This window comes from Neofelis nebulosa, chromosome 2, assembly GCF_028018385.1.
Source record: "Neofelis nebulosa isolate mNeoNeb1 chromosome 2, mNeoNeb1.pri, whole genome shotgun sequence".
Taxonomy (NCBI): Eukaryota; Metazoa; Chordata; class Mammalia; order Carnivora; family Felidae; genus Neofelis; species Neofelis nebulosa.
The window spans coordinates 190,932,266-190,960,104 of NC_080783.1; the positions used below are offsets into that span (position 1 = coordinate 190,932,266).

The window sequence follows — 27,839 nt, forward strand, 5'->3', positions numbered from 1 at the left end:
AAGACGCTGCCAGAAAAATAGGCAATGCTCTATACCAAGTGTTCTGTATTAAGAAGAATACAGAAGATGAAGTTTATCTTCAAGTCATGAGAACCCATTGGGGGATTTTAAGCAATGTAATTAGATTAATTTCGACTGAATACGTTTTAGAATTATCATGTTAGCAGCAGTGGGGAATATAGAAAGATGAGTCCAAGTCTGGAGGTGAGGCAGAACTCCGGGAAGGTTATCACTTCTTGGATCTGCTCTGAGATGGTTGCCAACAAATCAGAAAGCTTACTGCCTGCTGGCTGCCGGCACGGAGAGGCTGTAACCAAGAGTTTGCTCCAACTTCAGAACTGTGTGGACCATCTCCTCATGTTTTTGCACATCTCTCTCAATCTCTTTACTGATCTTCAGGCACTCTGCCACAGGACCGGTAAGCAGTGAGTCAAATGTTTGCGCATATGGAGCACGGTCTCCATAGCCACAGTGCATGTCAGAGGCATGAGATACTGCCTCTGGGCGGCCCACTGCCCTCTCCAATCTTTCTACCAGATTTTGCATGTCAGCCATAATGTATGACCTGCTGAAAGAAACCAAATGTCACTTAAAAAAATTTTTTTTTAATTTGTTTTGAGAGTGTGTGCAGCACGAGTGGGGGAGGGGCAGAGAGAGAGGGAGAAAGAAAATCCCAAGCAGGCTCCGTACCGTCAGCACATGAAGCCGAGGCAGGGCTCAATCTCATGTACTGTGAGATCATGGCCTGAACTGAAATTAAGAGTTGGATGCTTAACCAACTGAGCCACCCAGGGGCCCCCAAATGTCACTTGTTTTAATAGCACATAGCTCTAATAGTTTAGTGGAAGCAAGCATTGAGAGAAAAGTGTAAGATTTAACCCCAGCTTCTTTTGGAGCTTGGATTAATACCATTTTTTCCCCCCAGAATGAATTCCCAGTCCCTGAGCAGTTCAAGACCCTATGGAACGGGCAGAAGTTGGTCACCACAGTGACAGAAATTGCTGGATAAGCGAAGTGCCACTGGGTTCTTTGCCCTCTCCCTCACACCGTGGGATAAATCTGTATCAAGACGGTTCTTTTCTAGATTTCCTCTACCTTTCTGCTCTTAAACCGCTTCTCTGCTCTGAGAAGCACAGCTACCTGCTTTCACTGAAATATACCTCAGGCTGAGATTTGGGTGGGAGAGCAGGTCAGTTGATCTTCTGCGGGAAGGTGCGGCTTTTCCCTGTCAGCTCAACCACACCACCAGTCCATTCTTAAGGAACTGCACACCAGGACTGCTGTGTTTTAGCTTTCAGCCTTTGGGGGTTATTTGACCAACAAACAGTCATTTGGGAAGAATAAAGCGGTCCCCAGGAAGCAACAGATCAGAATGTTCACACAAGTTCACCTTTTTCTAACAATGCCCACGAAGGTAGCAGAGGCTGGTGTGATTCTAGCTGGTTCTTCTAACCAAACTAACTTTTCACTGTTGACAGGCGAGGCAGGGGTCGCACTGGACCAAAGGCTGAAGCCTGGCCATCTAGCATTCCGAGCAAAATTGATTCCTGTAGGCATTCCTTTTATTCTGCATTCCATCCTGGGTCTGCCTGAACCTGAGAGAGTAGGTTGTCCTGTATCGGCCGCTGGGCAGAGCCCTGCACCCAGGCCAGTTAAAGGAGTCTTGGACCCTTTCTTTCACTGGGATCCCTGCCCAGCACCTTCCTACAGAGACGACTTAAACAAAAACAAAACAAGACAAAACAAACAAGGACAAACAAGACAAAACAAACAAACAAGGAAACTACACCATTCCAAGGAATCTGGAATTCCTTCCTTCTTCCATGCTAGGTGCCTGCCCTCCGTCTTCACTGCCTCCTTTGCCCTGTCATGCCCAACTGCTTTTGGTTTCTGTCCAGGCACCTGAACAAAGGACTAAAATCTCCACTGCAGCCTGGTTTTAGGTCTTGTGTAAGAATCTTCCACAGCATTGCTAATGTAAATTACAGTTTTTCTCTCTAGGACACTTACCAAAATATGCAACTTTTTTTGGTGGGAAGAGAGATTGTCCTGTGGCTTCTACCCATTTCCTGAGGCCTGTGGAAATAAACCTTTATGTACTTAAAGTTATACAGAAAATAGAATAAAATTAATACCAAACTTGAAAAAAAAAAAAAGGAGTCCAGATAAGATACAGAAATACCAGTTGGAACCCTATTTAGGACGTGCTAACAGTCTAATTAGAGAGCTGACGAAGGAAATAGAGAGGAAGATATAGAGTGAACAGATCCCAAATAGGATATATAGGACTTGGTGACTGGGGGAAGGTGATGGATGAGAAGAGGAAGTCTAAACTGGAGAATTGGGTGGAGGGTGGTACTATTTACTGTATTAAGGACACAGATTTTATTGAAAAGATTGAGTTGGGTTTTGGACATACTTTGAGAGGACTGTAGTATATGCAAATAGAGATATTAAGCACAATGTTGAATATAATGTTCTAGAGCTCAAGAGAGACTCCTAAGATATAGATGTAGATTTAAAAAGTGTTGAGAGGTTAACAAGATCAGTTAAACAAACTGTGTAGCTTGAGAAAACAACATGGCTAAGGACACAGTCCTGAGGCACAGCATTTATGTGATTAGCAGAGGAAGTGCCTGTAAGATAACCAGAATGAAGGAACAGGCAATGATAATAGGCAAAACCAATGGGTAAGCTCGAAAATCATAAAGGCCTTCTGAAGCAGTAGCAGATCTAAGAAGAAAAACTTGAAAAGAACAGCTTTGTGTAGCCATTAACGGCAGGTGCTTGGAAAACTAGGCTAAACCTAGAGAAAAAATGCTCAGAAACAACTCAAGTGAAGGACAGGAATAATCATAGAAGGGGACTCTCCATTTCTTCATCTACAAAGTGGCAAATTCTAAATAGGTGGATTCCTAGACCCTTTCCAGTTCTAAAATTCTGATCCTATGAGCTGGTGTTGAAGATGGAGCAGGATCTGGGGTGCCTGGGTGGCTCAGTCAGTTAAGCATCTGACTTCAGCTCAGGTCATAATCTCACAGCTCGTGAGTTTGAGCCCCACGTGGGGCTCTGTGCTGACAACCCAAAGCCTGGAGCCTGCTTCAGATTCTGTCTCTCCCTCTCTCTCTGCCCCTCCTCCCTTTGATCTCTCTCAAAAATAAACATTAAAAAATGTTTTTAAAAAAGAGTGGGTAGGATCTGGAGTTTCAAGAACAGTAACCCTTTCTGCTCTCTTGCCCCTCCAGCCACACAGCACCCTCCCTCTGCATTCACACCAACCACATGGTTCCCACAGTTCTCTTTCTACAATTGACTTTAGAGGTGCGCACCTCACTGGACTGGGCCAATGAGACCTTTCCCAGGATTTAAAGATTGGAAGTGAGAAAGACATTTGTCTTTTTGTTTTTATTAGAGAGAGAGAGAGAGGAGGGGAGGGGCAGAGAGAGGGGGAGACAGAATCTGAAGCAGGCTCCAGGCTCCGAGCTGTCAGCACAGAGCCTGATGTGGGGCTTGAACCCACGAACCGTGAGATCATGACCTGAGCTGAAGTCGGACGCCCAACCGACTGAGCCACCCAGCCAGGTGCCCCAAGAAAGTCATTTTTTTTCCTTTTTTCTGGGTGATGGAAAGAATATATGTGAAATCTGGAGCTGATGGTAACTGATTTGTAACGAGGTGCTAAAAAAACAAAACAAAACAACGAAGACACAAGCAAAGGTGAGAGATGGAGAGAAAGCTGCCTGGGTTTTCTAAAGTGCTTCAGGTCCTAAGCCCAGTCTGCTGTTTGAATGTATTGCAACCCATGAATTACAGGATGCTCCAATATCCCTCTAATAACACCCCCACATTGAGGCTTAAAAAGCCCCAACTGATTTGTTATTTAACCAAAGAGTCTCAACTAATCTACTGTGTTTAGACAGAGCCCATATAGGAAGGAGGAAAATGGGACATGGAACTATAAAGTAGCAATAGCTATAATGGAAAATCTAAGTGCCAGGCTTTGGTTTATAACCTTAGTGGATGGAGGTGAGGGTAAATCGATTAACATTTTACAGAATTACTCACTAAAACTTTAATAAACATTTACCAGATTGAAAAATGAGCATGTACAAAACCATGTGGCCCCGATCGTGGTGCTCAGCTTTCACAACATAAGCAATGTTAATATTTTCATTAATCAATGCTTATTAGACAGTCATGCCCTACCTCTTTTCTCTCTTCCTCCATGTAGTAACTATAACTTGCTAACTTAACCATCCGGTAAAATGCTGTGGTTGATCATCCATAGTACACCCTGCCATCTTAAGTCTCCTGACTCAATTATCAGTGTTCCTCCATTCCATCAGAGGGGTTGCAGCCAAGATTTGACTTACTAAGATAGGTGGGTTGGTCTCTTTAAAGGGGCTCTCATTGATCAGGCAGCTCCAGCCTAGAGGTCAAGGGCTGGAGCAGTTGGTGGAAAGAGGGCTTCTCCTTTTCCAGCTGAGATTTTGGTAGGCTTGGCTATTGTTCAGTAAGATGCAGACTCCTCTCTGGCTCCAGGAATGGCAAGCAGCGCTCCTTCTGGGGATGCAGCTCAGCTGGTACTTCCACACTAGTTATTGAGACAAATGGATACTTCTTTGATGACTAACAGGGCTGTGGGTCCAGGACATGCTTCAGCATCAGGTGGCTCCTAGTCCTCTTGCTGGTGGGAAAGTAAATTGGCCCAACCTCTATGAAGGCCAGTTTGGCACTATCCATCATACAAGTGCACATACCCTCTAGTATAGAGACTCCAGTTCTTGGAATTTACCCTACACAAACACATGTGTAAGAAAGAAAAATGCGTAAGACCATTCACTGCAACAAAAGATTAGAAATCCAAAAGTCCATCATAGTGAACTGGCTAAATAAATTAAAGTACATTCAAACCACAGGATACCATGCAGTTATAAAAAAGAATGAGTAGGCACTTTATCTACTAATATGGAATGACCTCCATGATATATGGTTAAGTAATAAAAGTAATGTGCAGATGTGTTTACATAGGAAGCTGCCATTTATGCTTAAAAAGAACTCTGCATATTCTCTTGGATACAAATAAAAAAGATCTCTTGAAGGGTGCATAAAAAGTTATAAAAATGGTTGCCTCTAAGGTAGAATTTGGTGGTGGATGTAGGAAAAGGATTTTCACTTATACAACTGTCTATGCCATTTGAATTTTATCAGATTTGTAAGTTTCCTCATTTAAAAAAAGTAAGTTACTTAAAAAACAGGGGTGATTTTTTTCAACAGTACTTCCCAAATGTTAGTCTATAAATCAGAGAATGCCCATGGAGAATAATTCACCCTCCATGAAATCAGGTAACAATTATGTGTGCATCACAATCCTGAATTTAATTTAATCCTTTATTCTTAAGTACTTTGTATGGAGGTGTTAGTAGATAATAGTTATCAACGTACTATTTACACAACAGGCAATATTAAAGGCTGGTATCATTATATCAATTCCTCAAATTTGGAATCCTGGAATTTAAAAGCACTGATTTAGAGTTAGCTTTTGTTCTCATGTTGAATAATCTATTTTTACACATTATTTCGAAAGGCATTCCTCCTGTGTATTTCATGATGTCGACTAAGTGATGAATTATAGCTGAAGGCTTTTCCACATTCATTACATTCATAAGGCTTTTCTCCAGTATGGTGTCTCTGATGTTTCTTAAAGGATGAATCATGCCTGTAGGCTTTTCCACAGCGGTTGCATTCATATGCCTTCACTCCTGTATGAACAGTTTTATGGTTGCTAAGGTGTATCCTCTGTCTAAAGGCTTTCCCACATTCCTTACATTTGTAGGGTCTCTCCCCAGTATGGATTCTCTGGTGATGCGTTAGATACGCTCTATGACTAAAGGTTTTACAACACGCAGTGCACGCATAGGGCTTCTCCCCAGTGTGAATTCTTATATGTTCACTAAGGTGTCTAATCTGTCGGAAGGTTTTCCCACATTCATTGCACGTAAAGGGTTTCTCTCCAGAATGAGTTCTCAAATGCTGGATCAAGCTAATGTTCTGGCTGAAAGCTTTCTGACATTTATCACATACATAGGGTTTCTCTCCAGTGTGAGTTCTATGATGCTGATTAAGAGATGAGCGATGCCTAAAGGCTTTGCCACATTCTTCACATTCAAAGGGTTTCTCGCCAGTATGGATCCTCTGGTGTGTAGTAAGGGATGCACTTTGGCTAAACGCTCTTCCACATTCCTTACATCTGAAAGGTTTTTCACCAGTATGAATTCTCATGTGTTCAGTAAGATGAATGGGTTGTTTGAAGTTTTTTTCACATATATTACATTCATAGGTTTTTGTTCTTATGTAACTCGGATGATTTATCAAGTCTAATTTGTATTTATTCCTCTTTCTAGGTGTATCACATTTACGGTGCCTCTGTTCTATCGTAACATTTGAACTGACAATATTTTCCCCGAATTTGTTAGTTTCCTGGTCACTCTTCTTGTGGGTCAGGATGGCGTGTCTTATATCTCTTCCATGGGATTCCTGGTGCTCTTCTAACTCGCCATCATATTTAGAGACTTTTCTCAATGTGGAATAAATGACATCATCTCTCAGGAACCCTTCCATCATAATGCCATGATATAAATGTTCCTGTAAAATCTCATTCTTTGAAGCTGATGTACTGGTTTCTGTTTTATTCTTCAAGTCTGAAAGAAATGGAAAAAATGCACATAACTCACATTCATTATGCTTCAAAAAATCAATTACTATAGTGGATATGAAATAGAGATTTAGACAACTACACATATAAAACACATGAGACTTTGATTACATTTGACCCTTGCACAACATGGGGGTTGGGATATCAACCTCAACACAGTAAAAAAAATCCATGTATAACTTCTGATTCCCACCGAAACTTAACTACTAATAGCCTACTGTTGACTAGAAGCCTCACCAGTAAATCAATTAACACTTACTTTTTATGTTATGTGTATCATATACTAGATTCTTACAATAAAGAGAAAAGAAAATGCACTGTAAAAAATCCACATCTAGGGGTGCCTGCGTAGCTCAGTTGGTTAAATGTTTGACTCTCGATTTTGGCTCATATCATGATCTCACAGTTCAAGAGATCGAGTCCTGTGTCGGGCTCTGCACTGACAGCATGGAGCCTGCTTGGAAGTCTCTCTCTCTCCCTCTGTCCCCACACACCCCCCCGCCCCCACTTGTGTTCTCTCTCTCTCAAAATAAATAAACATTAAAAAAAGTTGACAAATCATTTCATTAAAAAGAAAAACTCCAGGGGTGCCTAAGTGGCTCAGTCTGTTGAGCGTCCAACTTTGGCTCAGGTCATGATCTCATGATTGATGGGTTTGAGCCCCACATCAGGCTCTGCACTGACAGCATGGAGCCTGCTTCAGATTTTCTGTCTCCCTTGCTCTCTGTCCCTCCCCCACTCACCCCCTCCCTTTCTAAAATAAACATTAAAAAAAAATCCACATATAATAGGTGGACGCATGCAGTTCAAACCAGTGTTGTTCAAGGTCAATTGCACATGTAAAAATGGTTATGCAACATGGGGAGGTAATGGGAAGTTAAGAAACAGTAAATAAGGTAAATGTGTGATTTTATACAGAGAGTAAAATTTGAGCACTTCAGACATGCCCTAATACTAAATAATGAAATTTCAGAGCTACATCTTAAGAATATCTTTTCTTGACAACTACTTTTAGAAAACAATCTCAGAAAGATAAAAAGATGTCCCTCTCCCCACACCAGCAGGAGATACTCATTCAAAAACTAAGGTCTGAACTAAGAACTTTCATGAAAACATTAAGCTGTCTTTTATCGAAACTTGTATTAATATTTGCTTTGTTCTATTTCCTGTAGTTATTAATCTGTCCCTAGAAATGTTATTTATACAAAGGAGACTTGTAAGAAACCCAAACTGCTGTATTACTATTATTGCTATGTTCTCTGAAAATATCTTTTAATCTCTACAGTTTTGACTGGGTTTTTTGATAATCTGTTATACCCATTACTAATATTTCAACTGATACATCTTCATTCTTGAAAAGTATAACTTTTTGTAAGATTTTTCAGTCAACACAAAAGGATCAATAGTACTTCCAAATTCTTAATGAGTAAAGGCAATAATAGAGTCTATGTTGTGTAGGCTTCTGATTCTGGTCCTGAAAATGGGAGGTGGAAGAAAAGAAGACAGAGCAAGAGAGAAGAAGCCTTCTATGTCATGTCCCCTTTCCCAATTCAATATCCAGGCCTGAAGGACCAAACTACAGAAGAAGAGATTTTTAACATTTTTAAAAAATGTTTATTTCTTTAAAAAAATTTTTTTAACTTTTATTTATTCTTGAGAGAGAGACAGAGTACAAGCCAGGGAGGGGGAGAGAGAGAGAGGGAGACACAGAATCTGAAGCAGGCTCCAGGCTCTGAGCTGACAGCACAGAGTCTGATGCAGGGCTCAAACTCATGAATTGTGAGATCATGACCTGAGCCGAAGTTAGACGCTTAACCGAGTGAGCCACCCAGGTGCCCCAAAATGTTGATTTACTTTGAGAGAGAAAACACACGCATGATGGGGGAGTGTCAGAGAGAGAGACGGAGAGAGAATCTCAAGCGGGCTCTGCGTGGACAGGGCTCAATCTCACAAACTATGAGATCATGAACTGAGCGGAAATCAAAAAGTCCCATGGATAACCAACTGAACCAGCCAGGCGTTCCAAGAATTTAACTTTGAATGAAGTTGTGAGTTTTTGTTATTGCAGTAAACTAAAATGTTTTAGTAAAATCAAACTGTTCTTATTATTTAAAGCGACTGGAAAATCTAAATGAAATTCATGGTAGCTCTTATTTTCATTATTATAAGCTGAAAAAGAGAAAACCCAAGAGAATATATAAACAAATTATTGGAATTAATAATGGAATGAAACAAGATGGCTAGCTATAGGATCAATATACAAATCCAACTGTTCTATTATTATACACCAGCAACAAACAGAAAACATAATTTAAAAATATATACCATCAAAATAGCAAAATAAAAGGTCTTCAAGATGAATCTAACAAAAGAGATGCAATAGAGACAAGACCTTTATACGGAAAATTCTGAAACTTTATTAAAAAAAAAAAGTTAGGAAATACTAATGAATGCAGCAATATACCCTGTTTCTAGATAGTAACACTCAATATCATAATATTAATTCTCCCCAAAGTTGATCTATAAATTCAATTCTCTTCCAATCAAAACACCACCAGAGTATTTGCAATGTGTGTGGGTGTGTGTGAAATTTCATGCATTCATTATATAATTTGCATGGAAGAGCAAGGGGCTAATAATGAGGACAATTTTGAAGAACAAAGTGGGAGAACTACCTTGACCACATATGAGTTTCACTATGAAATACAGTAATTACAACAGCTTGGCATTACAGTAGGGCTAGAAGAGAAAAATAGAACAGAATACAGTGCCCAGGACAGACACAAGTATATAAGGAAACTTGATAGGTAACAGAGTGGTATTAACTATTAAATAAATGGTTCCTGGACTGATTATCCATGTGGAAAAGGCACCTCACACTACACATAAAATAATTCCAGGTGAATTAACTCTAAATATGAAAAGCCAAACTTAAAAATATAAGATGATATATACATCCTTTCTATAGATCAAGAAAAAAAAAACAGAACTGGCAAAGTAATTTACGTAAGAGAAATCTAGATGGTCAATAGCCATGAAAAGTATGCTCCTCTTGCTGATAATGAGGAAAATGAAAGAAACGGTAAGATACCATATTCACCCACAAATTTACAATAATTTTAAAGTCTGACAAAGCCAAGTGTTGACAAAGATGCTGCACTCTGGAAAGTCTTAAGGCTTGCCGAGGGGAGGTACATATTGGTGCAACTGCTTTGAAGAGCAAGTTGGTAATATCAAGCAAAACGAAGGTGCATACACTCCATGACCCAACAGTTTTGCTTCCACATCGCAGAGAAGTACTTGCACGTGTACACAAGAAGACACGTACAGGAAGACTTACTGCATTTTGGTAACCCCCAAATTTAGAAACAATATGTCTATTAACAGGAAAATAGATAAATAAATGTATTTATTAGTTCAACAGAAATAACTAGAAGAAGATGGATAAATATCAATTGTGTTGACTGAGAAAAGCAAGTAGAAGTATATACACCATTTATTTAAAGAATAAAAACATGAAGGGGCACCCGGGTGGCTCAGTCGGTTGGGCGTCTGACTTCAGCTCAGGTCATGATCTCACAGTTCATGGGTTCGAGCCCCACACTAGACTCTGTGCTGACAGCTCAGAGCCTGGAGCCTGCTTCAGATTCTGTGCCTCCCTCTCTCTCTTTGCCCCTCCCCTGCTTGTGCTCTCTCTCTCTCAAAAATAAATAAACTTAAAAAAAAAAAACCCATGCAAAATAATACCAAATATTGTTCCAGGATATACACACACAGTGAAAGTATGAAGACATATAGGAGAATGACAATATTTAAACTCTGAAAAGTTGGTTATTTAAAAAAAATTTTTTTAATCTTTACTTATTTAAAAAAAAATCTTTTTTAACGTTTTATTTATTTTCGAGACAGAGAGAGACAGAGCATGAATGGGGGAGGGGCAGAGAGAGACGGAGACACAGAATCGGAAGCAGGCTCCAGGCTCTGAGCCATCAGCCCAGAGCCCGACGCGGGGCTCGAACTCATGGACCACGAGATCGTGACCTGAGCTGAAGTCGGACACTTAACCGACTGAGCCACCCAGGTGCTCCAATCTTTATTTATTTTTGAGAGAGAGAGAGAGAGAGAGACAGAGCACGAGCAGGGAAGAAATAGAGACAGGGATAAACAGAATCCGAAGTAGGTTCCAGCTTCTGAGCTGTCAGCACAGAGCCCAACATGGAGCTCGAACTCATGAACTGCGAGATCATGACCTGAGCCAAAGTTGGATGCTCAACTGACTGAGTCACCTAGTTGTCCCCGAAAAATTGGTTATTTTATTTTATTTTTTTAAATTTTTTTCAACGTTTTTTATTTATTTTTTGGGACAGAGAGAGACAGAGCATGAACAGGGGAGGGGCAGAGAGAGAGGGAGACACAGAATCAGAAACAGGCTCCAGGCTCCGAGCCGTCAGCTCAGAGCCTGACGCGGGGCTCGAACTCACGGACCGCGAGATCGTGACCTGGCTGAAGTCGGACGCTTAACCAACTGCGCCACCCAGGCGCCCCAAAATTGGTTATTTTAAAAGGTAAAGGGGGAATAGCAGGACTTCAACTCTTTTTTCTTAACCTAGGTGGAAGCTACATAGAAATTTGTTACAATGTTCTCTATGCCTTTCTGAACACCTAAAATATTTCATAATAAAGCAAAGTTTAAGAAGATGGTTAAAGACCACTTAATTGTCCTGTGGCAATTTCTCTTGCAAGAATTTTCATACAGTTGTTACAAAAAATACAAAAGGTAGATAAATAAGTTAAAAAGGGAGTGAGAATCAAAGCTGAAATTGTAAAATGAAAATTGGTGGAAAGTGGAAACAGAATGTAAGAGAGAAAATTAAAGATCTATCAAATGCAGTGAGCCCTGAAAAGAGATGTGTTTTCCGTGAAGAGAGACCATGTACATCTGACTGCTCAGAGAAAGGCGCTTTCAATTTGCAGAGCTCCGGATACTGAAGAAAAGAGGAAAAGTCAAGTTCAACCTAAATTAAGACAAGACTCCCTGCCCTCCAACTCCAGAGAGACTTTTGCAAGGTGAGGTGAAGGAAAGGGATGATGGAGGGAGGGGTGACGTCAGGTTTAGTGCATGCCCTGTCCACTGACTTCAGCCTTCCCCACAGCCTGGGGAGACTTCGGGGACTCTGGCCTACATATTAAAAGGTACTATCTGACTTGGTCTCACCTGAACTGGGATCTCCTGGGCCTTCTTTCTCTGTCATCCATGGCTCTTGTCCTTTCTCCAACTGGGATATCACACTAGGTTTAGAAAGTTGATATCCTGCTTATAAAGTAAAAAAACAAAAACAAAAACCAAACAAACAAACAAAAAAAAACCAGAGTATGAATGTTTACACTGAGTTCTAAGAACATCCCCAGAATTCTTTCTAGTCCTCTGGCAGTCAGGGTCTCTGAAGATGGAAAGGGACACCACAGAATGTCTTTCTATTCTCGCTCTAACAAGTAAAGCGGTTCCCCCAAGGAATGAGACATCTCTAATACAGAACTCAAGGCCAAGCTCAAAGGAATCCACAACATTTGATAATTTGAAATTAATGACTTTCCTGTAACAGACAGGTTTTCTGGGTGAATGTTCCGCCCATCCTTACCCACTGACAGCAGGTTCCCATAGTTCTCCAGCATCACCTCCCGGTATAGATTCCGGTGAGCAAGGGGCAGTTGTCCCCACTCCTCCTGGGTAAAGTCCACAGATACGTCCTTGAAAGTCAGCAGTTCCTAGAATATCAAATATATTCCTTTTCAGACGAAGACCACCTGCATCAAGGTCCAAGGAGTTCTGACAGTATTCTAAGTTCTGAGAGATTTTAAACTAGTTTTACTGACAGCTTCCTCTGGATGTGTTTGAAGATCCTCCAGAGATTACCATAAATACATAGAAAAACAGAAGGTCATATGGGCCTTAGAAAAAAATTAAGCAGGATAAGGAGGAAACAGGGAGAACCACATGAAGGTAGAGGAGGATCTTTTATGCAAGGTGGTTGGGGAAGGCCTCTCTAAAAGGGTGAGATTTGACCACAGACATGAATTCAGTGAGGGAGACCTATGTGGAAATCTGAGGGAAGAGCATTCCAGGCAGGTACAAAGGACCTAAAGTGAGAGCATCCTTGGCTTATCTGAGGAACAGGAGAGTGAACAGCATCACTGGTGGCAGGTTGGTGAAGGGAACAGGAGGAGAGGAGGACAGAGGGGCCAGAGGGAGAGACAGGCTTTCAGCAATTATTGTCACAAAGCCAATGTATTGCTACTGAGCTTAAATCCTGGGGCTCATTGAACTGGAGTTCAATGCAAAGATGAACAAAACTGGAACTGTAGTCTAACCCCATCCTAGCTCAAATACTTGAAGAGATAATAAAGATCAGCCCCCCAACAGTGGTGACATGGGTGTTTGTAGCTGGGTTAGTCAGAAGTGAACTCAATCAAATAAAAGCTGTGTCTCAGCCAGAGCTCAGCCACAGCTGTAGGGAGAATATGAATAATCAGTCCCTCACTTTAACCACCAGACAGAGGAAAGGACTTAGTCTTTTGTAAATAAACAAACGACACACATATGTGTATACACACACACACACGTGTATGTATACACATATATGTGTGTACGTATGGATGTGCGCACATATATAGTTCATCCCCCACTATTTTTTTTTTAAGTTTATTTTGAGAGTGCGTGTGTGTATGAACAGGGGCAGGGCAGAGAGAGGAGAGAGAGAATCCAAAGCAGGCTTTGTGTGCATTGTCAGCACAGAGCCTGATGTGGGACTCAACCTCATGAACTGTGAGATCATGACCTGAGCTGAAATCAAGTGTCCCTCCCACGCCTGACTGACTGAGCCACCCAGGTACCCCTCCCCACTGTTTTTCAATACCCAATATCTCAACTACTAGAAAAAACTGTTACACGTGTGAAGAAGGAGGAAAATATGACCTATAATTAAGAAAATAAAAGGGCACCTGGGTGGCTCAGTCGGTTAAGCGTCCGACTTCAGCTCAGGTCATGATCTCACGGTTTGTGAGTTCAAGCCCCGTGTCAGGCTCTGTGCTGACAGCTCAGAGCCTGGAGCCTCCTTCGGATTCTGTGTCTCCTTCTCTCTCTGCCCCTCCCCCCTCATACTCTGTCTCTCTCTCAAGAATAAATAAACATTAAAAAAATTTTAAAAAAAAGAAAAGAAAAATCAATAGAAGCAAGCCCACAGGTGACTAAGTCTTTGGAATTAGCAGACAAGAAGTTTGAAGAAATTATTAAAATATGTTAAAAAATTTACAATAAAATATGAATATAGTAAGTGAAAACATGGGGGTAACTAAGAGGAGAGAGTGAGAGAAATACTGAAGAACTAAATGAAAATTCTACAAATGAAAAATACAGTATCAGAAAAATCCACTAAATGGACTTAATGGCAGCAGAATGGCCTGAATGGCCCGATGAAGACAAGATCCATGAAACTTAAGATAGGTCAATAGATATTATTCAAATTGAAGCACCAAGAGGGAAAAAAAACAAACCTGGGATAATACCAAGTGGTTTAATAATATATATAATTAGAATCTCAGAAGAAGATAAAAAAATGGGCAGAAAAAATATTTGGAGAAATAAAGGCTGAAAATTTTCCAAATTTGATGGAAAAAAATCAAGCCACAGATCTAAGCTCAGCAAACCCCCAAAATACTAAATTCAAAGAAAACCAGCCCTACACACATCACAGTAAAACTGCTGAAGAGCAATGACAAAAGATCATGAAGGTAGCCAAAAGAAGGTAGGAAAGGAGGAGCAAAAAAAAAAAAAAAAACACAAGTTGGTATAAAACAAACAGAAAGGCAGGTCACCTATAGGGAAATAATAGTAACAGCTGACTTCTCATTCCAAATGATACAAGCTAAAAGATCATGGAACACTTGTAAAGTGCTTCAAAGAAAAAAGTCACCCTAGAGCTCTCTATCCAGTAAAAGATCCTCAAATAGAAGACAACAGAAAGACATCTTTAGATCAGCAAAAGCTGTGAGAATTCGTCAGAACACCCACACTACAAGAAACGTTGAACGACTTTCTTCTGGTTGAAGGGAAATGATGCCAGGCAGAAACTTGGAATTAAAAGAAGGAATGAAGACTGCAAATTGGTAATTATGTGGATGGTTATGAAAAGAACTTTTTTTTTTCCTTTTCTTAATTACTTAAAAACTATTTACTGCTAAAAACAAAAATAAGAACAGGGGCACCTAGGTGGCTCAGTTGGTTAAGCATCTGACTCTTGATTTCAGCTCAGGTCAGGATCTCTCGGTTTATGTGTTCGAGCCCCAAGTCAGGCTCCTCACTGAGTGTGGAGCCTGCCTGGGATATTCTCTCTCTCTCTCTCTCTTTCTTCTTTTCTCTCTCTCTCTCTCTCTCTCTCTCTCTCTCTCTCTCTCTCTCTCTCTCTCTCTCTCTTTCTCTCCCTCCCTCCCTCCCTCCCCTGCTCATGCTTGCTTTCTCTCACAAAATAAGTGAACTTTTAAAAAACAAAAAACAAAAATAGGAACAATGTACTGTGGGGTTTTAATGTGTAAAGTGAAATATATGATGACAATATACAAACAATGGGGAAGAGTAAATGGAAATACGGGGCTTCCATGCCACATGTGAAACAGTATAATATTAATTCAACTGTGATATGTTAAAAACACATATTGTAACGGTCAGAGCAACCACCACAAGCAAATAAAACAAGTATAGCTAAAAAGTCATTAGAGGGCATAAAGTAGAATACTAAAACACCATGCAATCCAAGAGGAAGCAGAAGAGGAACAAAGAAACAAAAATGTGTGAACAGCAAAGAGTAAGAATATACATTTAAATCCCACTGTATCGATGATTATGGTAACTGTAAATGCACTAAACAAGCAAGACACAGCTATATCTAAGGCCATACTTTAAGTATAAAGATACAGATAGGACAAAAGTAAAAGAACTGAAAAAGCCATACCATACAAATAATAACTTAAACAACAGTGGAGGAACTATAATAAATCAGACCAAAGTGGGCTTAGGAGAAGGAATATTATTTGCCATAAAGAAGAGACATCTCATGATGATAAAGTGTCAGTTCATCAAGAAGACAACAATACTACTTGTTAATGTATCTCATAACAGAACTCGAAATAGAGCAGAACTGACAGAACTGAAGGAAGATACAGACAAAACCACAACAGATTTCAACATTCCTTTCTCAGTAACTGATACAAGCGGACAATAATGCATCAAGGATACAGATTTGAACCATCTATCTGTCAACTTAATGGACATTTATAGAACACTATACCTATCAAGTGCAGAATATACATTCTGTTTTAAACTTTTTATTTTGAGGTCATTATAGATTCCCATGCACTTATAAGAAATAACAAAGAGAGGCGCCTGGGTGGTTCAGTCGGATAAGCATCTGACTTCAGCCCAGGTCATGATTTCACGGTTCCTGGGTTCGGATTCTGTGTCTCCCTCTCTCTCTGCCCCTCCCCGGCTTGCTCGTGTGTGCTCTCTCTCGCTCTCTCTCTCTCAAAAGTAAATAAACATTAAAAGAAAGAAAGAAAAAAAGAAAAAGAAAGAAAGAAAGAAAGAAAGAAAGAAAGAAAGAAAGAAAGAAAGAAAGAAAGGGAAAGGAAAGGAAAGGAAAGGAAAGGAAAGGAAAGGAAAGGAAAGGAAAGGAAAGGAAAGGAAAGGAAAGAAAAGAAAAGAAAAATAACAAAGAGAAGCCATGTACCCTCTACTGGGAGCAAAGCAAAGTTCTGATTGGAAAGGAGCCGGAGGGAACTTTCCGAGATGGTGGAAATGGTGTATATTTTGGTTACATGGTATATACACATGTCAAAATAGAACTACACATTTTCGGGGTGCCCAGGTGGCTCAGTTGGTTGAGTGTCTGACTCTTGATCTGAGCTCATGTCATTATCTCATGGTTCTTGGATTGAATCCCACATCGGGTTCTATGCTGACAGCACAGAACTGGTCCTTGCTTGGGATTCTCTCTCTGCCCCTCCCCCACTCATGCTCGCTTGCTTGCTCTCTCTCTCAAGATAAATAAAAAAACTTAAAAAAAAAAAAAAACTATACAGGGGTGCCTGGGTGGCTCAGTTGGTTAAGCATCCATCTTCGGTTCAGGACATGACCTCACAGTTCATTGGTTTGAGCCTCATGTCGGGCTCTGTGCTGACAGCTCTGAGCCTGGAGCCTGCTTTCGATTCTGTGTCTCCCTCTCTCTCTGCCCCTCTCCCGCTCACACACTCTCTCTCTCAAAAATAAACATTAAAAATTAAAAAAAAATTTAATTTCTTTTCCCAGCAGTAAGAATACCATCAGTTTTTGATACATGTCAAGAAATGAGGAATTCCAGATAAGTGGAATATATAGAGAACTCTTTAAATAGACTATTACTCCTTATTCTTATTGCTTCTTCCTTATTACTGTAAATAACTTTGAAAAGCATTCAATCCTAGAAAAATATTAGCATCTGAATCAGCGGAGGAAACTGGGATTGTAAACAGCTGAAAAAAATTGCCCCATTACCAAGCAAGTAAATACTTAGAGATAATTTCAGATCCTGTACCATCTAATTACAGAACCCAAGTCCTTTTCACTTAAAACTCTCCTGCCGTTGGATAATATTTCATTTTGAATAGTCTTCCTTTCTCATTCTACAATTTTTCTCCTGTCTTCCCTATGCTTCCAATCGACAGTGAGGACACCCTGTAATAACTGTCCATTTGTCTAACGTGTGTGTGCTATGTGGCCACACCATTTCTTCCCCACTCACTTCTCCTTTGGTCTGATCTCTACTCCTAATACTATACGAAGGGTTACCACATGAAGTCCACCAGCGAAATGGGTACATCGCATAAGAATGTCAGAAGGTTCTTGTCGCTTCACGAAGTTTGTTTTTGAGTAAAAATACTCAAAAAAGAAAGTTGACATGTATCTGAGACCCCAAGTGGCATCTATTTGTTTTTAGGGGCTGGAATTCTAGCATTCATTTCTCTTTCTCTACAGAAATTAGCATAATGTTAAATCAAGATGTTGGCCACAAACAAGAGTTACAAGGAGGGAAGCCACCATGAGTAGGGGAATCGCCACCACTACAGCCCAGTTTTCTGTACAAGAGCAACTTGCACAGTTCCCTATGTTGAATCTGTTAGCCCCACACTAACAAACACCTCCAAACTCCTCACACTCCAAAAAAAAAAAAAAAAAAAAAAAAGGCGAGTTATAGCCTTGAAAACCAAGCAGCAGGTCCAAGAAAATGAAAGGAAAACCCAACCCACCTGGGATTCTGCTGCTGGAGGTCCAGAGGTGACTTCAGCCTTCAAACTTTCTCCCTGGGTCTCCTCAGCATCCTGAGAGAGCAGAGCTAAAGAAGGAAAAGAGCCATGAGGTTTATATCTCCCCAAATCCCCCAAATAGAAAAACTGCCTGCAGACCTGCTGAACAGGCTCCTCTCTCAAAACATTCACAGAGAGGGACATTTCGAGCAACTCAGAGCAGAGTGGGGGGCCTCCTTAATAAGCAGGGTCTGCAGTGCACTGCTTTGAGCACTAATACTTCCCAAAGGGCAACACTGGTCCAAAAGCTCAGACCAGGCCACTCCTCTGTTCAAATGTTTCTGGTTAAGAAAGAAAATCCAAACCTTTCCCATGGACATCAGGCCCTCTACAACTTGCCTAAAACACATTTCCCCAAGTGTTCGTTTTCGCTAGCCACCATCCTTTATCCATTGTACACATACACTGACCACATTCTTAGCCCTCAGACTCGACTGGTTCCCATTCTCTGAACCACTCTTCGAGGCACTCATTTCTGTATCCTTTTCCCAAATCTTCTACAAAAAAATGGAAGACCTCTTTCAAGGCCCAATTCAGTGCTATCTGCTTTGTGAAAATTTCTCCAATAAATGTAATCAGAAGAATGTTTCCAGTCTTTTGGCTTCCCAAAGAAATTTACCGTAGCACTTTCTTAGGCTACCTTCTATTATTTTGCTCGGGGTATGCGTCTGTCTCCATCAATTAATAATAAGCACTGGAGACCATTATTCATTTTTCCATCGGTCAAGATGCTTTAGCAAAATCCCTGCCTCACGCCGCTAGCTTACATACCGGCTGAACTTGAAATGTTAAAGGTGTGACCTACGAGATCATGTGAGACACGCGAATTCCTCTGTCCATCTATCTATCTATCCAACCAGACCACCAGATAATGTATAATCTTGGACGTTTCCCCCTGACCTCCTGGAAATCGAGAGTCATCAAGTAGGTCATTCCTTCCTCTCAGAACTACTTGTGGAAAACACTGGCTTTGGGCCAAAATGCCCAAAACTTATGAAGGAAAACCTTGGGGGGCTTTAAGGAGTAGAAGCCTTTGACCCCACTGTCTGTGACAATCACAATACCTGGGAGCCGCTGGTGGGGAACACTGTATTGTCCTCCTGTTTCGTGCTTTATCCGGGAACTGGAGATGGGGGCAGCATGGAGCACATGGCACAAGGAGCTGAGAACCCAACATCTGCCCTCATAGCTATCCTCGTCCCAAAAGGCACAAGCACGAACCCCAGAGACCTGCTTTCCTCCAATTTTCTCCCCAAGAGACACCTCAATGAAATGGGTACCTATCCTTTCACACACGAATTGAGAATTCTGCTTTCCCTGTATCAGTCTACTCTCACCTCCTCCTTCAAACATCTTCGTTACATCCTCCCACAGGGGTGCCCCCTCCTTGGCCTTCTTTGGATGGCGCAACTTCACCCAGGTGCTGGCCTCCGTGGGCAGGGTGATCAGGAGCTGCTGTAGCATGACGATGCCCACCCAACCGGGCGTGTCCACTTCTGGTGACGAAAGTGCCAGAATCTCTGCTGAGAGGCTTCACAGGTATGCGGTCTCCTCTGACCACAATCTCCCGCCCCCAGAACTTTGGTGTGTCCCTGCAGCACCAGAACCCGGGGGTTCCTAGAGGCTGATGTGACCTTAACAACTCTGAAAAACTGACTTCTCTCTTAAATTAAGGAGTGCCTCCTTGGGAGGCAGCCAGTTGAGCAGTTTGGAGTGCATGCCTCTATAGTCTTCTAGAGGAGCAAAAGACAGAAGAGGAGGGATCCAGAAGCACTGACCACACATCCAGAACTCCAGAACTTGAGGAAATATATTTTAAACTGCAAAAGATCTGAAAATAAAGATTTGGCATCAACGTGGGAATAAGTATAATCAGTCTTCTTGGATGTGGCTGTCTCCCAGTTCCATACACACATCCATAAACAGCCAAAAAGGTATAAAAACAAGCATAGACCCTCTCTTGACTTCCCTCCCAGTAAGCTGCACCCATCTTCTGCCTGGATACAGACTTAGTGGAGTTAAGAGGGCAAGCTTTGAATTCAGTTTAGGTGAGAATCCTCACACTTGTACTTAAAAGCTCTAAGACACTTCAACTCTCTGGAGCTTCAGTTTCTTCATCTATAAAATGGGAATAACAATTGTACTTTATAGGGCTGTAACATTAATTGAAACAATGTCAAGCATACAGAAAACCCTTAATAATAAATATTGCTATACAATTTTTGCTTTACCACAGCATTACCTTTTCCAGCTACTTTTAAAAACAATTAGAGATCTACATTTAAAGTTCATCTCAAGTGTCAGAAGTGATGGAATAATCACACAGCTGCATTTTCACCTGACCAAACAGCAACAGGTACATTCCCCAACCACGCAGATGCCCAGCAGCGGGCAAGTCCTTTTGGCCTGTGAAGATGCCTCCTGGTTTCAGAAATGTTAAAACTGGGGGAGGGGGAGGGGTTCAGATGGAGGAAATACAGCACTTCGAGTATCACGAGGACTACTGCACAAGTGTTTGCAACAGGGAAATCCGGAAACAACTCAAATCTATCATCTCATCCAAAGCCCCCCGCATCTGAGCAGGTGCCTCCACAGCCACCTGGTCCAACGTAACTGGGGCCCCGCGCACAGACCGAGCTCCGTATAAAGGGAGCTGGCCCAACTTTTTGAAGTTTGCAAGGAAGGGTATGTAGCTTACGGGCTCCCCCCACCGGGCCCCAAGCTGTGCCCGTTGCAGAGAAAGGAGCTGCATCCTGCAGGATGGAGCATGTGGAAATATCCTGCCCCGGAATACATAAAAGTAAACGTCTAGTTACCAAAGTGGGGAAACTTTCGAAGCAGCATTTGGAAGCTGCCGCTCCTCACTGCTCCCGGCTGTGCCTTCCCGGGACGGAGGCTGCACACCCGCGCATCCTCCCACTCACCAGCTCGGCCCCGGACGCTGCTGGGACCAAGGACGCGGCCGCGAGAGCGCTCGCTCCCGAGGCTTTCGGCGCCACAGGGTGTCTCTTCAGAGGACCGGGCGGTAGCGGATTTTGTTCTTCCCCCGCCTTCGTAGACCGCATGCCCCGCTCACCGACGATTCTCCAAAGCACGCCCAGCGTTCCCGCAGGCTTCCTTCGGGAGCCCGCGGACCTCGGCCTCCGCCCCGGATGCGGGGCTTTTCCCGGTCCCCCCGGGGAGCCTGTCTAGGGCCGGCCGCCGCACCGCATCTCACCGCCGCCCTCCCAGGCGGCCTTCCTCGGCCGCGCTCCGGGGCGCGGGGCTCCGCGGGCCGCAGTGGGAGGGCTGTCCTGACCCCGCTTCCCGCAGACGCGCGCGAGGATACACCTCGCGGGCACTCGCTCTGACGCCGGCCCGGCGGCGGCGGCAGCCGGCTCCACCCGCCGCCCCGCCTCGTGGGCCGCAGCCCGGCGTCGCCCGGGGCCTCCGTCCTCCCGCCGCGCCCCGCCGTCGCCCACGCCTCAGGTCGCCCCCCGCGCCGCCGGGCCCGCCCCGGGTCCGGCCACCCCACGCGGCCGCGCAGCCCCCCGCCCAGCGCGCGCGCCTTCCGGCGGCCCGCACGCCCAGCTGCCGACTCCGCCCACGAGGGGCCGCCCCGTGCCCGCCCCCTCCCGGGAAGCCGGCGCACCCGAAAACCCGGCGCTGGAGCGGCGGAGCGCTCGCGGGCGCCCAGACCCCGGGGGCAGCCGCCAGCCGGCCCACCGCGTGCGGGGCCAGGCGGCCTCTGGAGAGACCACTTGGCCCTCCAACTCTTCCGTGGGGAAACCCCTTGTCATTCAGTCATTCATTCCTTCAGCAAGTATCTTGAGTGCGTGTCGTCCGTCCTACATTGTTACAGGCTCTAAGCATATAGCAGTTATCAGAATGGTCCCTGCTTTTTTGGATCTTAATGCATGGGGAATTAAATAGATAATGTTACACAACAAAAATTCAACCCAGTACAGTTGAAGATCTAATTCGCTTTATTGATTCACGGAATGGGGTAGCATCCCCATCTGGCAAGTGGAAGGGAGCACTAGGTAGTTGTATAAAATAGGTTTTTATAGGAGGGAGGGTGGGACAAGGAAGTTATTAGCAAAAGAAAAGAAAGGATTGGTCCCGGTAAGGTCACCTTACCTTAGGGACTAGGGCCCAGGGTCTAACTGGGGGGATTAACTCATTTTCCTTTGGGGGTTGGGGAGGGCCCATGTGACATACTAGCTCATTTGTGCTAGATCAGGAATCTCCTGATTGACTTGTTAAGACTACATTTCTGGGGGTGGTTGGAACTACAATTAGCTTAGGTATTAAGCCCCGGTATAACGGGTCCATTTGGAGCCTGTGGTTTTCTTTTTAACAGTAATAAATTTACAAAACAGGTAGCACCCCAGATGATGATGAGGGCTATGAGGAAAGGGAAAGCAGTGTGTGAAAATGGGATAATGACTGGAGTTTCTCTTCTTGGAATAGTGGAGCTAAGATATTTATATCAACCCACCTCAGAAAACAAGAAACACTAAAGTCTGGAATATTTATTTTTAATGTTCTTAGAGGAGTGCATTAGTTTGCTAGGGCTGCCGCAAAAAAATACCACAGACTGGGTGGCTTAAACAACAGTAATTTATTTTCTCACGGGTCTGGAGGCTAGAAGTCCAGGATCCAGGTCTCAGCAGAGTTAGGGAAACTGAACAGACTCTATCTTAGACAGGCTTCATCTCTGCTATTTCTCTGCCAGGCCCCATTTACTTCTGTTCTGTATTTCACCTTGCATCCGAGTAAACCAAGGAAGCTATGTTCCCACTCCAAGGGGCGAAGCAAGAAAGTTATTCATTCTCTGAGTTTCATCCTAGGCCCCCATATACCTGATAACATCTAAGAAGAACCAGATCCCGAGCTCCAGGACATTAGGTTTGAACAAACTTCCATTGACACTGGCACCCATAATCCCTATCTTCAGTGACTTATAGAACAACAGCTATTGTCCACCTGACACTCCTTTGATCAGACCTAGATTCTTAAAAGAACACATACCCTGGACCGCTTACCCCCAGCAACAGGCAGACTCACTTCTCCCTTTACAAGTCTCTCAGATACTCTGCCTACTATGCTCTATCACTTACGCTACTCAGTAAACTCTGCTCTCACTTCCTCCTGGCTTGAGTTTCATTTCTATCCTGTGCAAAGCCAAGGACCCTCTTGGCTGGTCCTGCAGTAACCCCTCCATCCCCTGCCCTCTGCCCTGATCCTCAGACCAGGCCTGCCTATGTCAGCAGAGTTGGTTTCTCCCGAAGCTCTACTTAACTCTTTGGCTTACTAATGGCTGCCTTCACTCTATGTCCTCATATGGTCTTTCCTCTGTGTGCTTGCAGGCCCCTGGTATCTCTCGGTGTGCAAATTTCCTCTTCTTATAAGGACACCGGTCAGGTTGGGTTAGAGCATACCCTAATGACTCATTTATCTTAATCGCTTCTTTAAAGTAATTAATAAATGTGATCACTTAAATATGGGATTAAATACAGCCACATTCTCAGGTACTAGAGGTGAAGGTTAGGGTTTCAACATATGAATTTGGCAGGGGGCAGGGCAGTGGGGAGGACGCAATTCTGCCCATAACACAATTCTGCCCATGTTATGGTGCCCATAACATAATGTCATAGACAAGGCATCTAAGAGGTGGCAAGACAGTAGGAAATTACCAGACCAAAAGACAGAAAGTCAGGATCCAGGAAGTAATCCAACTTGTAAAATGCTCTTGCCCCGAGTAAAGGCGTTAACAATAAACCTATATGGAGTGGAGGGTGTTTGCTCCTGCATCACTAAAAGCTGCATAGGGAGAGAAGGGAGGACATGACCAGTAAAGGGAGTGAAGACGTGATATGGCATTGGTACAAGCGGGTTGGAAGAATTTTTCAAACTGGGTACTAGAATGTGTTTGCTGTAGAGTCATACATACAAAAATTGTGTGTGTGTGTGTGTGTGTGTGGTAAAAAAAAAACACAAAACACAAAACAAAAACAAACGTAACATAAAATTTACCATCTAACCTCCTTTAAGTGTACAGTTCAATAGTTTTAACTGTATTCATATTGTGAAACAGACTTCCAGAACTTTTTCATCTTGCAAATCTGAAACTCTATGCCCATTAAACAAGAACTCCCCTTTTCCCTCTCCACCTAGTACCTGGGAACCACTAGTCTACTTTCTGTTTCACTGAGTTTCATACTTTTGATACTTTATATAAATGGAACCAGACAATGTTGTCTTTTTCCATCAACATTTTAACATTGGTAATATCTAGGATCTGTCATGTTTGTTTTCTTTACACATCTCTGTGTTTTCATAAATGAGCATTTACTTTATAACAAGGAGAAAACACACAAAATGCAATATTAATGGTTTGTTTCTGAATGATTATGTGTACCTAGCATAATAAATGTGTTGTGTAGTGCCTATTAAAAATGCCTCTTGACAGGGGCGCCTGGGTGGCTCAGTTGGTTGAGCGTCCGACTTCCGCTCAGGTCATGATCTCATAGCTCATGAGTTCAAGCCCCGTGTTGGGCTCTGTGCTGACAGCTTGGAACATGCTTCGGGTTCTGTGCCTCCCTCTCTCTCTGCCCCAACCCACTCGCATTCTGTCTCTGTCTCTCTCAAAAGTAAATAAACATTAAAAACTTTTTTTAAAAATGCCTCTTGACAGATGAAAAAATAAGTTTGACTAAGATCACAAAGTTAGGGGGTGGTAGAGTTGGAATTTGAATACATATTTTTAGGATTTCTGAATGCAAACTCTTCACCACTCTGCTATGAAGGCTTAGGATCTGAGCACAACCTAATGTTCAGTGAAAAACAATTGCAGTTCAAAAGACAGCTAAACCATGATTCTAATTAGGTAAAAGCACACACAAAGAGGACTCAAAATAACAAAAATAATCCTCTATGTTATCCCTGTAATGAAGGACAGGGAAACGTTATTTTAGCTCTATAGTATTAGGTACTGAATTGCCCAGGCTGGTGCTCTCCTCCCACCTCCAAACACCACCCATGAGTAAGTATTACATCTTCAATATTCTGAGAAAATTAGTGAAAACAGTGACCAAAGAGTTAAGGGGACTAATTGCAGCTGCAGAGTAATGAACTCAACTGCAACTTTTTACCCTTTTTGTTTGCCTTTAAACCTCCCTGTCTCTCCTTGGAGAGGATGATTTAAGATTTGCCCTCCCATTTCCTTATTTTGCTGCCTCTCGAATAAACCCTTTCCTTGCTGCATACTCCATTATCTGATCGTCTTTGTCGCCCATCCCATGGATAAACTTGCGTTCGGTTACAAACTTGGGGAGCCATCCAAGAGCTCTTTGCCCATGGTTCATCGGCCCTCAGCCTGTAACAGGAATCCAGCGATGAGCCCAAGCAGTACCTAGGCTCTTTGTCCCGGGGACTGTCCCCAGGCTCCAGTCCACCCTGGTTAGGCTTGAGCTGCCAGCTTTCAGTGCTCAATTTAACTCTTGTGGCAAGGAAACAGGTCTGGGTTTGGTTTGGACAGATGTCTCTTGGTGAATATTTCATACGGAGGGCTTGTGAGCTTTCGTTTTCCTGTTTAGTTTGGCTCTTAGATTTATTCCTCCCATTTGGAAGCCTCCAAATAGGGGATTTGGGTTCTCTTAGCCTCCCTTTCCTGGTTGATTAAGAAAAGGCTGATGAGGAAGCTGTTTGATTGAGTCGGTGAAGCTCTGACTTTTGGGGAGGAACCAATGCTCACAATTTGTTTATTGTTGCATCTTTTGGTATCTTTGGATAAAGTTGGCTGTGTGCTAAGTGGAAACTGGGAAATGACGATTTGATCCCCACATGCAGCTGTGTTCTCCAAAATCAAGCCATCAGTTTTTGCAATGCTGCTTGGCCACAAATACAGAGAAAAATGACCAATTAATGGATCCATAAATTATAATACCATTTTGCCATTAGATTTGTCTTGTAAAAAGGAGACAATTGGAAATTGGGCCTTTCAGCTTTTGTTTGCATCTTGTTCATGTACTTGTTTCTGTGTCCATGAATGTTATGTGAGATGTTTTCTGTACCTCCCAATGGTATTGCTAAAATTAATTTGTAAGAGAGCTCTATTTAGTTGGTTTAAAGATAAGTGCTTGTAAGAATTGGGCATTAAGCAAGGAGAGCACACACAGGTGGGGGAGAGGAGCAGAGGGTGAAGGAGAGAAAGAGGAGAGAGAGAGAGAGAGAGAGAGAGAGAGAGAGAGAGAGAGAGAGAGAGAATGAGAGAATTCCAAGCAGGCTCCACGCCCAGTGCACAGCCCAACTTAGGGCTCAATCCCACAACATTGGGACCATGACCTGAGCCAAAATCAAGAGTCAGATGTTCAACTGACTGAGCCATCCTGGCGCCCCAAGAATTGAGCATTCTAAAACTCAAAGATAGAAACTAACCCAATGTTTTACAAGTTCACATGATCTTGTATTAGGTATTTAATTAGGTCTTAATTAGATCTTTAATTAGGTATTAAAGCTAATTAATTTAAGGTTGTTGGTTTAATCAAATGGATATGTCTTTAGAATTTCAGCATTAAATGTAAAACTTTTATTCTATGTTTACTGAAATTCAAATAAGTTCATGTTATCTCCATTGCAAAATTTGTCAGGAAAGGGGGGAAAAAACCCTTAGAACTCTAATGCCGCATGAATTTTATGGGTAATCTAAGAACAAACAGATGTAATTCAAGGAAAGCAAGACTGTTTATTTAAAAAGGAAAAACTTAGATCAAAATCTGAATGTAAAAAGGAAAGCCTGTATGTTTGTGAGAAGGGAATCTTCGTTAAGAAATTTTGTGTGCGGTTAGGACTACGGTTGTGGAGATTAATGTGTAAAAAAGTTTATTAGGGAGTGACCAACGCCTGGAGAAGGGAGAGTAAGAGAGCAAGATTAGGCAGAAGTTGAATGATCATACAATATCAACACAAGACTCCATTGATTCTCTGAGGAGTTCCAAAAGTTGGATTACCCTTCAGAATCACTCTAAATTAGGGCAAAAGGGGTGGACTTTTATAAGTCATTGTTTGCGACAACCTGGGAAGAGGGTATGCCTTGGCAAGGCAGCTGTCTTCAGTTAAGGTGACCCCTCATGGCATGTGAGAGTTGAGGACTGTTGGCCACGATCTCTACAGCTGAGAGTCCTTTATTCCTGATGGGGATTCTGGTCAGCACATCACAGCGCCCACCACAAAAACTCAGATCCATGCAGCACCCTGGATGTCCTTGTCTCAAAATGTATGTATCAACATGGGAGATGCTAGGGAGGAAAAAGGAAGGACTGATTTACTTATTCTTAAAAATTCACCTTGTTGAAATAAATGAGTCTTAATATGGAAGTACACCAGTATAAGATTGGAATTTGGTTTTTCTTTGTTAAAATGTCAGTTTTCTTAGATCTATGTTGTAAACAAAGATTATTCTATATCTTTAACCGGCCTGGAAAAAATTTCTGTTTGTTTTTAAAGTTGAATTTTTTCAACATTAACCTAAATTTTAACAACTATGTAATCCTCTGCATTTTCCTTTCTTATTGCCACCTTATGGCATAATAAGATTTCCAATCTTATTGCCACCTTGGCTAAATAGATAATTATTATAATTATTAAGTTTTAAAATGATCTATAATCTTATTTAGACACGTGCTTTAAAACCTTCTGCTATTTCAAACTTCCCCAAATTCAACTTCTAAATGAAGTCTTTTTGACAAGT

At 42.4% G+C, this 27,839-nt stretch overlaps 1 protein-coding gene across 6 annotated transcripts; it reads right to left on the bottom strand.

Moving 5' to 3' along the window:
• Positions 1–4,057: 4,057 nt before the first annotated feature.
• Positions 4,058–21,678, bottom strand: ZFP69 (ZFP69 zinc finger protein). 6 transcript variants are annotated; one of them, XM_058717877.1, is made up of 6 exons: positions 21,031–21,678; positions 19,444–19,602; positions 18,050–18,135; positions 12,355–12,481; positions 11,931–12,029; positions 4,058–6,701 (listed from the first exon to the last, which is right to left on the bottom strand). In XM_058717877.1, the coding sequence occupies exons 2-6, from the start codon at positions 19,568–19,570 to the stop codon at positions 5,569–5,571; spliced, it is 1,572 nt and encodes a 523-aa protein (XP_058573860.1). In that variant the 5' UTR covers positions 19,571–19,602; positions 21,031–21,678; the 3' UTR covers positions 4,058–5,568. The 6 variants fall into 6 exon arrangements, with proteins under 6 accessions (XP_058573860.1, XP_058573858.1, XP_058573861.1 ...); XM_058717875.1 differs by having other exon boundaries at positions 19,444–19,926; XM_058717878.1 differs by having other exon boundaries at positions 11,931–12,026; positions 19,444–19,926; positions 21,031–21,677.
• Between the last annotated feature and the right edge of the window lie 6,161 nt (positions 21,679–27,839).